The sequence below is a fragment of the Ictidomys tridecemlineatus genome, assembly GCF_052094955.1.
Source record: "Ictidomys tridecemlineatus isolate mIctTri1 chromosome 3 unlocalized genomic scaffold, mIctTri1.hap1 SUPER_3_unloc_1, whole genome shotgun sequence".
Taxonomy (NCBI): Eukaryota; Metazoa; Chordata; class Mammalia; order Rodentia; family Sciuridae; genus Ictidomys; species Ictidomys tridecemlineatus.
The window spans coordinates 76474-90649 of NW_027520953.1; the positions used below are offsets into that span (position 1 = coordinate 76474).

Below are 14176 nucleotides of genomic sequence, written 5' to 3' on the forward strand. Positions count from 1 at the left end.
ATTATTGTTACCTCCTTCCTGGAACTGTTTACATTATTTATAATGCTTGATTCAGGCCACTGCGATATTAAGTGATTTTAAAGAGACCTGGAAAATATGTTTTTCCTTGGAATATATTTTATGACTAAATGTTTCTATTTTGAAAAGCTATAGGTCTGGACAAATATATACAAACCTCCTTTGATAAGGTTTCCAACTATGACCACGTTCATACCCTTTACATTTGGCTCATAGGAAATAGTATTGCTCCCGAAGGGACTGACTTCAAATGCAATAGCAAACAAAATGAATAATATTTTGCCTTCACTTTTTGAGGGTGGTACTGGGGGTTGAATCTAGGGGCACTTTACCCCTGAGCTATATGCCCAGCCCTTTATATCTTATTTTGAGACAGAGTCTCACTGTCACCTAGACTGACCTTGAATTTGAAATCTTCTGCCTCAGTCTCCTAAATTGCTGGGATTATATTCATATGCCACCATGCCCAGCTCACTACATTTGAATTGAAGCAATTACTCCTATAAGAAACAGTCTTTCTGCCTTAAGCTAAAATAAAAGGTATATATTTCAATTCAACTGTGTCTTTTTTTTTTTTTTTTTTTTTTTGCAGTGCTGTGGTAGGCCCTAGGGCCTTGCACACACCAGGCAAGTGCTCTGCTACTGAGCTCTATCCCCAGACATGGGTCAAATGTTTTAAGAAATGTTAATTCATAAATAATATGAAAAGTAGATAACATAACTTATTTTTGCCACAATCTCCTCATCGGTCAAATTTGTGTTCTTTCTCTTGGCACCACTGCCCACAGTCGCATCACCAAGAGGTGCAGGAAGAGCATCAGTTATAGACTGTGTGGAAATATGCAGAGATATTGTTCATGACTGAGATTTTAAAACAAATATTTTCAAATATTCTAACTGGTACACTACTCAGAATTCCTTAATTTTTAACCAAAACTGAGTTATTTCTCTTGTTCTAAAGAAAGCCATACTTTCAGACTTACATAAATCATGTAGTGAAAAAAAATGTGAAGCATTTTTCTTTGCCATAGCATGAACTTATTTAAAAGTATAACTAGCAGCTGGATGCAACAGTGCATGCCTGTAACCCAGCAACTTGAGAGACTGAGACAGGAGGATTCCAGGTTCAAAGCCAGCCTTAACAACTTAGCGAGACCCTGTCTCAAAATAAAAAATAAGAAAGAGGGCTGGGAATGTGGCTCAGTAGTTAAGTGTCTTTGGGTTCAATCCACGGTGCCAAAAAAAAAAAAGTATAACTAGAAAAATAGCAGGTCTATGAATAAAATCTCTGTGTGCCCAGATATAAAATAGTATAACAGGGGCTATGGGTGTAGCTCAGTGGTAGAGCGCTTGCTTAGCATGTGTGAGGTCCTGGGTTCACGCCTCAGCACCACAGAAAAAATAACTACATAAAATAAAGGTATTGTGTCCATCTACAACAAAATATATTTTTTAAAGTTAGAAAGATAAAATAGTAAAACAACATAGCAGCACACTTTAAAACTAACATTTTCCATAAAAAGATAAAATGTAAAAGACCAGAAATCTTGACGTTGAAATAACTAATTTCCACAAAATATTTTACACAAATATAATGCCTACCCTCCCTCTTTTACTTCAAGGAGCCAGTTGTAAGGAATATAGAAAACACAGCCTTCTGTCATGAGATGGGAATCCAATAGCAGTCCTCAGAGCCACCACATCACAGTCCAGCCCCCTTAGTGCTTCTCTCCCTGGCTCCACCTGAGCTCATTACTGCTGAAATTCTCCTCAGCTGGGGAGGAATTTCACTCTCAACTGTCTTTAGAATGCCATCAAGGCTTTGAGAGAAATGTCAAAATGAGAAATAAAATACATAATCTGGGGAAGAGGAAAGATCTAAGTTTTAGGTAGAAGAGTTACCCACATTATGAAACAGAGAAAAAACAGAGTAATGGATGATCTCTCTGGAAAAGGGGGCAAAACATGGAAAGAAAAAACCCAGTGATTTAAGTATTCTAACTTTTAAAGAAGCCATCGATTTTTATTTGTCAAAAAAGTGGTTTTGATGAGTACTCTTTAGGTAAAAATTTTAATTTAATCTTAACTTTCTCATAGTAAAATATTTTAAACCTGAAGGCTTTTTGAAATTATCTCTGAAAGTCAAACACAAACAGGTGTTTTTCAAACACACATGCACAGATGTGCACATCAGGTCATTAGTCACTCACTGGTCTTATGTGGCCATGTCCTGGGGAAGTGAAAGGCCAAACATCTCCATCACCATCATCTTCCTCCATTACTATAGCTGATGTTTCCGGCCCCTTGGTGTTCAGCTGTGTTCAGGAGCAAAGGAAGACAAGCCAGGAACAGTCAAAGATTAAAATGTGACCAGGTCTCTTTTTATTAAACAAACTTTAAGAAGTTATTTTTTCCATAGCTAATTTTTAAATGATTAAACCTCACTGGTTCCAATATATACAATTAAAAAGTAAAGATGATTTTCTGAAGTATGGAAAAGTAAATAAACATATATGATAAATATTCTTGAGTGCTATTTAGAAACATTAAATAGTTCTTTACCTCTTATTTTATTTTTTAAACATTTTTTAAAGTTGTTGATGAACCTTTATTTTATTTATTTGTATGTGCTGCTGAGAATCGAACCCAGTGCCTCATGTATGCCAGGCAAGCACGCTACCACTGAGTCACAACCCCAGCCCTACCTCTTATTTTAGAAATTTAAAAAAAAAACAGATTTCTTTTGGTTACATTAATTAGAACAAGAACTATAAGAAATAAATCATCAACTTACTGCTGGTGTTCCAGAAGGGAAGCAATCCTTCTCTGAAAATGAAAGAGAAAGGACTTTTAATAATTCACCAGAGAAAACTTTTCTATGACAAAAAGAAAAATAATATAAAAGAGGAGCAAGTGAAATGTCTTAAAACTGATTTCATTTTTAAGTAGAATTACTTCTCTAGAAATATGACAGTAATAGTAACATAAAAATAAGAATTTATATAAGACTCAGTTACTAACTCTATAATCTTAATGAAACCTTAAAAATACATTTTGAAAAACCTGAATTGATCATTCCAATGATTGAATTTCATGGTATGTAAATTATACTTCAATCAAGTTATTAAAATGTAATGGAGTCCTGGCCTGGTAATTCCATGCCTATAATCCAAGTGGCTCAAAAGGCAGAGACAGGAGGATCTTGAGTTCAAAGCCAGCCTCAGCAATTTAGCTAGGTACCTAGAAACTCAATGCGACGCTGCCCCTGAATAAGATACAAAACAGAGTGGGGATGTGGTTCAGGGGTTGAGTGCCCCTGGGTTTAAACCCTGGTACCCCGCCCCCACCAAAGTGTAATGAAAACCATACCCATTCAAGCTGTATTAAAATAAAACATTCCTTGTTTAAGATACTTTCTCCAGAGAATTGCCTACCAAGGAGCAAAAGGATATAAAGCCACCAAACATGGCAACTGGGATAAGAATTATTTTTGACATGGCTCGTCTCTTTTTAAAATGCAACTTACTAGTTGACACAGACGTTCTAGGTAAAAGTCTGACCTTTTCCTAAGGATACCAGGTAAGTTATTTATAGAAAAAGTCAAGATCAGTATTACTTGCAAAGAAGTCTACTTCTTTTTTGAACATAGCCTTTATTGCTGAGGGCCATTACCAAGTAGGAATGACGCATCAAAATTTCCTTGCCAAGCGTACCCCATGCTGCTTAGAGGACATTCGATGGGACATTGCATGCATGCTTTAATAAGGTGACCTTGCTCAAGGACCAAGGCGGATCCGGGTTTAGAGCTGATCAGGTTTGAGGAAGTAACCGGCTCCTTGAGTTTAAGGCGTTGCCAGTTTAAGACAATGGGTTTTAGGGAAGTTGGAGATTGAAGATTATTGCTGGGATTAGGGTGTTCCTGCTGCTTGTTCCCGTTGAGTTCTCGTGAGATTGAAATGGGATTTGGAGATAGCCTCGTGGAGTAAGTGAAAGGTGCGGGAGACAGCAGAACGCAATTGCCCCTGGACCTGTGTGGAGGCGGTGTGAGAGCAGAATAAAGAATTGCTGTTTGAACCTACAAAGGTGTGTGGTGCCTCGTGATTCTGGTGCCAAGCCGAGACCTTGGCACTTTATCTCTGTGATGATGTAAATATTAAATACAATTAATCCAACCACATATGATTTTTGCATACTTAGATTACTTTTGAAAACTATATATATGACTTTAGAAACAGAGAAACATATTAAATAAAAATTATATATCTTGTGGTTGGTTATATATCTTGTGCCCATTTCGGGCAAAATCTACACAGAGAGAAATGGGAGAAATGATTTTGCATCTTTTAAAGTACAGTGCAAAGAGAGAAAGCAGGAGAACCAGCGTGGGAAAGGGGAGTCTAACTAAATCTCCAAAGATATTCCAGGGATCACTCAACCAACTGCACCATGTGGACTTCATTCGGATGCTGCCTTACACAAACTGTTTTTAAAAATCCAGTATATTCCAATTCTTACCCACTGATATTCTAATTCTGAGCTATAAATCCTTTTAGTTATAATGTTCATTTTTAAGTATTTGCATGTAATTTTTGAGTAGAAATACTTTTTATTTCAAGGTCTGTGCATTTATAAAGCAAAAATTGGTTCTATGTCACTGACAATAAACATATCTCTACATTAAACATGTCTAGAAATCCACACTTTTTCCTTCTAAACTGAAAATCATTTAAAGCCCTGAGGAGGAAAAAATCCCAAGTAAATGTAACAACATGGAACAAGTGTGAATCCCACTACCATGTTGATATATGTATAAGAAATATGGAAAAAAATGTAACACATCCAATTCCATTTCTAACAAAATTATGAGATCAATAAAATCCTCAGTCTCCAGATGATGTTCAAGAGCCATCTGGACAGTTGACAAAAAGCAGTATCTACGTAGGAGAAAGTAGGAACAATACAGTTTATCCTTTTATTTTTCCAGAAATGATCTTTTTATCTATCAATGCTTCACAAGTTTCCATGGGATTCAGTCTTTTACCACTGTCTGAGGTCTCACCAGGAGGAGTCAATCTGAGATTTTTCTGTTTCAAGGTGCTGGCGTTATAATACTTATTGACACCCCGCACAGCTAGAGGATGCTCCATTGGCTTTCCTTTGAGGACCCTGAAAGTTTCTGGCAACTGAGCCCGCTGCTCTGGCATGCCCTAACAAAGAGAAATTCAGACATGAGTTGTGGTTTGAATTGCTCTAATACTATCAATTTTCAGACATAAATATCAACATACATAAAACAAACCCATACACATAATTTTAGATTTGACTAAATTCTAAATGGTCTCGTTTTCTAAAACTCTACTTAACCATATTTATTTTGCAAATCAACAGGAAAAATCCAAAAAGAGGAATGGAATGGAGTGCTAAGTTTGTTTGGGGAGAGGGGCAGAAGTGTCAAACCTGTATTTCCTCTTGTTCATCACCCACCAGAGTAGCTCCTAATTGAAAAGGCTTAAGCCAAGAGCAAAACTCAGGGGACAGCAAACAGGAAGAAGGATGCTTGCTTATGCCTGGTTCTGCTCTAGGCTTTAGACAGAGAACACAGGGTGGCAGGCCCATTCCAACTTCCGCCCTTCAGGGAATACAAATGTAGGGTTTTGAAACCAAGAACCCACTTTATACAGTGTTTACTGTTTCAGATCTTTTTTGGTGGGGAGGAGGAGGAGTACCAGGGATTAAATTCAGGGGCACTCAACCACTCAGCCATACCCTCTGCCTTTTTATTTTTTGAGACAGGGTCTCACTAAATTGCTTAGTTCCTCCCTTAGTTGCTGAGTCTGGCTTTGCACTTGCAAACCTCCTAAATCAGCCTCACAAGCTTCTGGGATTATAGTCATGCTCCACTGAACCCAGCAATACATTATAGTTGTTTTTTTTCCCCTAAATCTATTTAAAATAATCTAGTAGTACATTAAATGGTCATGCCATATTTTTAACCAATTTACTACTAATAATATTTGAGTTGATTTTTTGCTACATTTTGCTATCTAAATAATGGGACAAAACCCATAATCTACGCTGTTCTATGGTTCCCCTAGGACACACGTGCTAAATATTACATTTCTGGGTCAAAATGTATATATGTGAAAGTAACATATTCATTTGTGATTTGGGATATATACATAAAGTTTTGTTTTAATTTTTTTTTTTTGGTTTTTATTGTTTTGTTTTGTTTTGTTTTTTTTGGTGTTTGGGATTAAACCCAGGGCCTTAAGCTGCTAAGCACATGCTTTACACTACCACAAGTTACCTCTAGTCCCAAGATCTTATTAAAATGAGTCAAATTGGCTTGTTTCCTCCCCCATCTCATGTACTGGGGACTGAATCCAGGGGTGCTTTAACACTGAGCTTCATCCCCATCCCCCAACCCTTTTGCAAATTTGGGACAAGAGTCTTGTTAAGACCCCAACACCTGCATCAAACCTGTGATCCTCCTACCACAACCTGGAGCCTCTGGGATTACAGGGGTGAACCAAAGTGCTTGGTTTCGCAAATTATTATTATTACTATTTAGTGTTTTTTTTTGAGACATATGGTCTCACCATTTTCCCCAGATTTATCTCAAACTCATGGACTCTAGTGATCTTTGTGCATCAGTCTGCAGAGTAGCTGCAACTACAGGCATGTGCCACCAAAGCCCAGCTTTCATGTTTATTTTTTTAAAACAAATATTTAGTTGTAGATGGACACAATACCTTTATTTTATTTATTTTTATGTGGTGCTAAGGCTCTAACCCAGGGCTTCATGCGAGCTAGGCAAGCACTGTAACAGTGAGCCACATCCCTAGCCCTAATGCTTTTATTCTTTAATTTGTTTTTGGAAGTACTAGGTATTGAAGCCAGGAGCATTATACCACTGAGCTACATTTCCAGCCCTTTTTACTTTGAGATAGGGTTTGCTAAAATGCCCAGGCTGGTCTCAAACTTATGATGCTTCTGCCTCAGCCTCCTGAGCTGCTGGGATGATAGGCAGATGTCACTATGCCCAGTCACCTTAAATTGCTGTTTTTTATTCTGGGATTCCTATCACATGTAAAATGTCTTATCAATATGACATTGTACAGCCAAGTGTGGTGGCATGTACCTGTAATCCCCCCTGCTCAGAAAGCAGGAGCAGGAGAGTCACTGCAGCCCACAAATTTGAGACCAGTGTGAGAATCAGAGGAAGCCCCCTCACGCCCAAAAAAATGGAAAAAAAAAAAAAGATAAAAGTGAGGTGCTCCAATAACTAACAGTGAGAAATTAACCCAAATTTAAATGTAAGGTCTCTGGTGTGGCTCAATGGTAGAGCTCTTGCCTAGCATGCTCGAGGACAGGAGTGTTCATGCTAATTCATATTAGCCCCAAAGCAGAAATCTAAAATCTCCAAATCCTTCTATACAATGAAATATATATATATATATATATATATATATATATATATATGTGTGTGTGTGTGTGTGTGTGTGTGTGTGTTTGTGTGTTTGTTTGTGTATGTGTGTAGCTATATATGTATATATCAATGTGTGTGAGTGTGTGTATGTATCTGTATATATCTGTGTGTGTGTGTGTGTGTGTGTGTATACACACATTTTCCCCCAGAACTGGGGGGTTGAACCCAAGGACATCCTACCACTTGGCTTTATCCCTAGCTCTTCTTATTTTGAGATACAGTCTTGCTAAATTTCAGAGGCTGGCCTAAAGCTGCCTCAGTTTCCTGAGTTGCTGGAATTAGTCATGTGCCTCCAAACCAGTTTACAATCCCTTTTCTAGCCAGTCCAGTGGTGCACACCTGCCTTCCAGCACTCAGCACATTCATATAGGAGGTTTGTTTGACCTCAGAAGTTCAAGACTGGCCTGGCCAACATACTGGGAACTCTACCTCAAACAAACAGAAAACCCACAAAACTGATGGTCAATTTTTCTTTCCTTTTCCACATCTGAGGATTGAATCCAGGGGTGTGTTACCATTGACATACATCCCCAGGAATATATATATATATATATATATATATATATAAAACAATTCTTTTTAAGTTACTGATCCTTGACTTGTGATCCTCCTGCCTCAGTCTCTTGAGTAGTTGGGCTTATAGATGGGCACCCCTGTACCCAACTCTATTATCAGTTTTCAAGTATGCAGTAAATTAACTGCAACAACCATATTGACCATTATATCTCTGAAACTTAGTCATGTTTAACTGAAACTTTGTAATTCCTGACTAATCTAATAGCCTATTAGGACTAACAATAAACAAGTTCCCTTCGTATTTTATGGAATTTTTTCAGGCGCACTTGGTGTTATGCAGGCTGGTGGGTATTGTCCATCTGAAGCCCTTGCCAGGAAGCCAGCCAGGTCAGTCACTGTGATTATTACTGTTGCCACATTTGAAGGATGAGAGACATGCTGAATGTCTTGCCCAAGGGCAAAGAGTCAGGCAGTGTTGGTTCACGAGCTTGAGTCTCCAGAGAGCAAGGATGAACCAGGAGGGCCCTGTCCCAGCCCTTCAGAGCCTCCACCCAACGCCAGGAATCACACTTTCCTGAACCTAGGACACATAGGCACAGCTGCCATAGGAAGCAGCACAAAATATGTGTATATAACAGACATGGGGGTCTTGGCACTCTCAACAGGGAAGTGAGGGCTCAGGAACAAGAGACCCACACATGGGGCTCAGGAGATGAACTTCTGGTGCGTGTCCTGGCATTGCTGGGTGTGAAGGGAGAATGGGAGGCCAAGCCTCTCTTGGAAGCCTCCTAATGCACCACTGGGCTGATGAGAAGCTAAACACAGAGTCAGTACATGGGAGATCTCCCTACCCTCCACCCCACAACTCACAGTCAAGTCCCAGGGTGCCTAGAGGCAGGACAAGGGAGAGGGCTGGCACCACATCACGGTAAGGGACTTTGGGGGGCACTATGCGTTACCCACCCCACTGTACACCTAATGCTCCACACAAATGTTTCACATCATACGTCAAAATTTTCATAAAAAAAGAAGCTGGGGGTGCTGGGGTTGTGGCTCAGGGATAGAGTGCTTGCCTAGCATGCATGAGGAACTAGGTTCAATCCCCGGCACCACATAAAAATAAACAAACTAAATATATGTGTTTATCTACAACTGATATTTATACATGTACACACACACACACACAAAAAAAAAAACAAGCAGAATTTTCTTTAAAACATAAACCACTGGACTAGTCTGAGTCCTCATTAATAGCTGAGGAAACTGGGGACCAAAAAAGTAAGGACTGGCCCAAAGCCAATCAGAAAGTTAGTGTTTCAGTCTTTTCTCTTTCTCTATCCAGGGACACCTGGGTGTGCTCTGAAGCCCTGTGACCTGGACCCTGCACCCTCCAGGTCCATAATCCCACTCCTTATGCTCCAAGTGCTTCAGCTTCAGGGCCTGCCCCACATGGGGGCTTCCCCCAACACATGTGCAACCACAGACCCCCAAGGTTCAAAGCACACCCGATACTCCTTACCTTCTGTACAGGTGCAGCCTTGCCACTCCTTGGGGGGGGCCTGAGTGGCACACCTGGGCCAAAGGAGGTCTTTAAGGTGTTCTTTTGGCCCCCAGTTGGTCCCCTGGTCCACCTGAAGGCAGACCGCCTCGGACATGTACCTGGGAAGCAACAGGCCAAATGCAAGGAGTCACCACCCACCTTGGCCTGGTCTCCCTGACCACTCTCACCCTCAGCTGGGAAAGCACAGAGCCCAGGGCTCTCATCCAGGAGCCTTATACAGGCTGCCATTCCCCTCGAGCACATTTCTTGGGGCAAGAACCTACAACACCAAGGAAGAGTGAAATTCCCAGAAACTCCCAGAGTGCCCTGGAGAAAACCCCAAAGGAAAGGAACAGGAGTGTTAAGGCTGGGAGCTGGGGACAGGGACCAGGGAAATAGAGCCAGCTTCACCCCTCCCCCCACCAGCCCCAGGGTCCACCACTTGAGCCCTTGGTTGGCCAACTTACTTAGGTCCCAAGGGTGCACAGAGTGCGATGTAACAATTTCTCGGGCAGCCCACATTGAATGCCTTGTCATACTGGAGGGAGATGAGGAAGGGAAGAGGAGCTCAGAATCAGCAGGACTGGGCACGGCCATCTCCCAGGGACCCTGGCTAAGTTGGTCAGTTAAGCCAGGGCTCAACCTGGGCCTGTGGCCAGGCTCTAGGTACAGGGGTGCCCAAGAGTGACCCAGGGCCTCCTGCCTTCCCAGGCTCCCAGGAAGCGTGACCTCCCTCAACCCACTTGTGAGCAGCTGTCCCCAGACAGTGCTGACCCAGCACCCACCTCTCCTGCCTTCTCAGGGCTCCTCATCCCCTAGTGCTTCCCTTTGCAGGATCCTTGCTCTGTCTCCATTGGCCTCACCTGTCCTCTCACCTCATCCTTCCAGGTACGTTTTAAGGTCTGTCTTGTGCTGTTCAGCTCAACTGATCCAAAGATCGTGTCACCACCCCACTCCCACTTGACTCTCTTACCTCTCAGTTTTTTCTAAAAATCTACCTTCATTGAGTTTCACTATGTGGAGACCAGTGGCAGCAGGGGATGCCCAGACATATTTCCCTAGTCAAAAATCAGATATTCTAGGAAAATCTGAGCTGAAGACCTTCAGTACACAAAGCAGGAAAGGTACAGGATCATGAAAGGTACAAGATCATGTCCTTCCCAGGACACTGACTGGCTTCTCCTCTCCCTTATTCTAATTTCTCTTTCCCCTGAGTCCATCCATCAGCTTCGACCCGTCCTCCTTCAGACCAGGTTGAGTTTCACCCCAACTTCATGGGCTTTAGGTAGAAAATACTCTGTTATAATGGAAAGTGGCCCCAGCAGCACCTCTATCCACCCCAAGTCTCCGATGGCCTACACAAGAAGACTTTCATCTTCAACACTCTTCTTCTCCCAAGGAAAGATGATTCCACATCAGAACAGCTCTGGAATATGTCTAAAAAGCAACTCGAATCTTGTCCTCTATGAGGTTCTGTCTCCTTTAAGGTGTTCACAGCGCTTAAGAAATGACTATACCACCAGGTGCAGTGGCACACACCTGTAACCCCAGTGAATTGGGATTCTGAGGTGGGAGGATTGCAAGATCAAGGCCAGCCTCAACAACTTAGCAAGGTCCTCAACAATTTATTGACAGCCTATCTCAAAAAAATATAGCAAGGATTAGGGATGCAGCTTTGATGGTAAAGCATCTGTGGGTTCAATCCCTAGTACTAGAAGAAATAAGTTAATTAATGTCAGAATATTAAAATATTTCAGAATTTTTAAACTTAGAGAAAGAATATTTGATTAGATATATATCAGGTATAGAAAATATTGATTGTACATAAGGTATAGAAAATGCTTAAGGAATGATAGTAAATTTCTAAGAACTGAGCAGTAAATGTGAATGCCATCCTCCCCCCACATGGAACCCTATCACACACAACTCGAATCCAACAGCTCTGAGGCACCCAGACCAGCGTCTCTCACTGGCTCCACTCCTGAGGATATAAAAGGGGCAGGACACCCCTACTTCTTGGGACACCCTGCTCTGATGCCCCTTCTTCCTCTCAGGAGAAGTCTGTCTCTGTTCAATCCTTTAAATAAAACTTGCTTTCCATTCTTGCCTCTCTGTTTCTCAGGTATTCAATCTTCACACTGGGGAGAGGACACTAGGCCCTGATTCTCATCCCTGTTATCACTGTCTTAGCATGATCTGAGGGTGCAGTTTGGGGCCTTGTAATACAAAGAAGTCACCCATTGGATACTTGCACCAGCCCAAGTGATGGATCAATGGTTTCACCTGGTTTGAGCCAGGTTGCCTGGAAAACAGTGCAGGCAACCATTACCATCATCCCCCATACCTCAGAGGTGTTGTAGCCTTTCTACAACAAGGCTAGTGGGAGTCTAATCATATGTTGCTTCCTTTGTGACCTCTAAAATTGGGGATTTTTTAAGTCTACTAAAAGGAAGTGAAGCTAAGGTATGCTGGTTTCATCATCTGCCAGGGAACAGCTATGAGAAAACTTACTCTCCTCCCATGATTAGAGAAGAAAGCTCAACCTGCAGAAGCGTGAGTCAGCTGCATAATTTAGAAACCACCATCTTCATACCGGGGTTGGTGGGGATGGGGTGGGGATGGGAGTGGAGGGTGACCTATTCCCTTATAAATAACTCAAAATAGGGTATTAGTTGAGAGACCCTCAAAGCTGCCCCCCCCCCCCGCATTTCACATGTGGAGAGAGAAGCCCAGAGAGACAGTTAAACCTCACAGTCACTATTAACTTGGTGGCAGACCATGGTTGAGACAAAGCTCTAAGTCCCAAACTACAATTGAGAGACAGAAAGCACCTGACTCCTGAAGTTCCCCCAGCCAGCAAAGCTCCTAGGGTAGGCATGTCCTTTCCTGGAGGGATGGAGGAAGAGGAGTTTGTTTCCTGCTTGAGGAAGGATGAGGTCTGCCCAGAAATGTCTTCCTGACACCTGCTAGGGAACTCTGCCTCATGACTATATGTGCCACTGTCCTTGAACTGGGGGCAGGGAAAGATCCCAGCTGTGCAGTAGTTCCTAGGCAGAGAGGGAGGTGAATTGGTGCAGTGGGAGGCAGTTCCTCTTGTAGCAGAAGCACAAAGAGAGTGCTCACAAGGGTGGAGGAGCAAAGTCTTTCTTGCTTGGGATCACTGGGAAAGGGAAGGAAAGCCTAGGCTTTTGATCAAGAATCAGAGATTGCTTGCAGAAAGGTGGGGATGAGTTTTCTACCTAAAACTGCACAGTCTAAAAACGGGCTGCCTCATTCAGAGAATGTGAGAAGTTCAGCATGCAGCTAACCCAGGCTTCCTGGGAGGAGGGGAGTGAGCACTCTGTTCAAAAGGGGAAATTTGGGCTGAATGCGGTGAGTCTTGTAAACCTTAACCAGAATGTGGCTTCTATCCCAAGGGAAACCAAGAACCATTGGAAGTTTTAAGCTCATAACACTGATCTGTTCAACAAGGAATTGCCCTTACAGCAGGTGGTGGGAGAAAGTAAAGAAGGGGAAATTCTGGTAATGGCAGTATTTTTATTTTTTGCTATCTGCCACATGTATGCATGCTCATGCTCAGAAATGGTGGTGGCGGGGGTAGAGGGGTATTAACATACCACACTGTTAATGTTTTGAGAAGGGAATGAAGGGTGAACTCAAAGGTAAGCTTTCATTTGTTACTTTTTTTTTGTACTGGGATTGAACCCAGATGTATTCCACCACTGAGATACACCCCCAGTTATTATTTTTTTGAGACAGGACCTTGTTAAGTTGCTAAGGCAGGCTTTGAACTTGCGATCCACGTGCCTTAGCCTCCTGAGTTGCTCAGATTACAGGCATGCGCCACTATGCCCAGCAAGATCCTTGAAACTAGGAGCCAAAGAACAGATTTTCCTCCCAGAAAGAGCATGACTTCATTTCATTTTCTTTGGCTTCCAGAACTGTGAGGGAATAGATTTCTGTTGTTTTAAGCCACTCAGTTTGTGGTGGTTTGTTATAGCAACTTTAGAAGACAATACAAGCCAAGTGCAGTGATGCACACCTATGATCCTAGCCAAGTGGGAGGCTAAGAGAGGAGGATGGCAAGTTCTAGGCCAGCCTCAGCAACTTAGTGAGCCCCGGTCTCAAAATAAATAATACAAAGGACTGGGGATGCAGCTCAGTGATAAAGTGCCCCTGGGTTCAATCCCCAATACCAATAAAATAAAATAAAACAAAATAATAAAATAAAAATAAAGAAGAAAAAAATGTAGTTTCCTGGAAATGGAATAGGGATAGCAAGAGGGGAGAGGTGGAAGGAGAGATGTCAAAAAGCAAGAGTAAACTTTTGAAGATAAATATTCTCATTATTATGACCGTGGTGAAAACAATCATGGGTGAAAATATGCCAAATTGAAAACATGTCAAATTGAGTACCTAAAAATGCATTTATTTTAATTCCATTATGTATTAATGAAGCCATTAAAAAGACATATATGGTCTCAAACAAGACTCTTCTTACAACATTGTCTTTTCCAAGTAGCCCGTCTAAAACTGACATACAGTGTGTTCTCAAGAGACTGCTCATGAGACAAAACTGTATTAGAAGAAGAACAGCCAAATAAACTTTAAAA

The 14176-nt window shown here is 41.6% G+C and overlaps 1 protein-coding gene across 1 annotated transcript; it reads right to left on the reverse strand.

The window, feature by feature from the left end:
• Positions 1 to 222: 222 nt before the first annotated feature.
• LOC144372244 (serine/threonine-protein kinase PAK 2-like) lies at positions 223 to 5799 on the reverse strand. The gene is made up of 4 exons (XM_078035620.1): positions 5078 to 5799; positions 2813 to 2844; positions 2229 to 2333; positions 223 to 846 (listed from the first exon to the last, which is right to left on the reverse strand). The coding sequence occupies exons 1-4, from the start codon at positions 5220 to 5222 to the stop codon at positions 709 to 711; spliced, it is 420 nt and encodes a 139-aa protein (XP_077891746.1). The 5' UTR covers positions 5223 to 5799; the 3' UTR covers positions 223 to 708.
• Positions 5800 to 14176: the final 8377 nt, after the last annotated feature.

Bases quoted from the DNA above. Each gene is read 5' to 3' on its own strand.
- LOC144372244 (XM_078035620.1), bottom strand. From the start codon at position 5,222: ATGCCAGAGCAGCGGGCTCAGTTGCCAGAAACTTTCAGGGTCCTCAAA. The intron at 2,845-5,077 runs GTGAGACCTCAG...TTTCATTTTCAG, and splicing joins TCTCAGATTGACTCCTCCTG to AGAAGGATTGCTTCCCTTCT. The intron at 847-2,228 runs GTGAGTGACTAA...ATTTCCACACAG, and splicing joins GACATGGCCACATAAGACCA to TCTATAACTGATGCTCTTCC.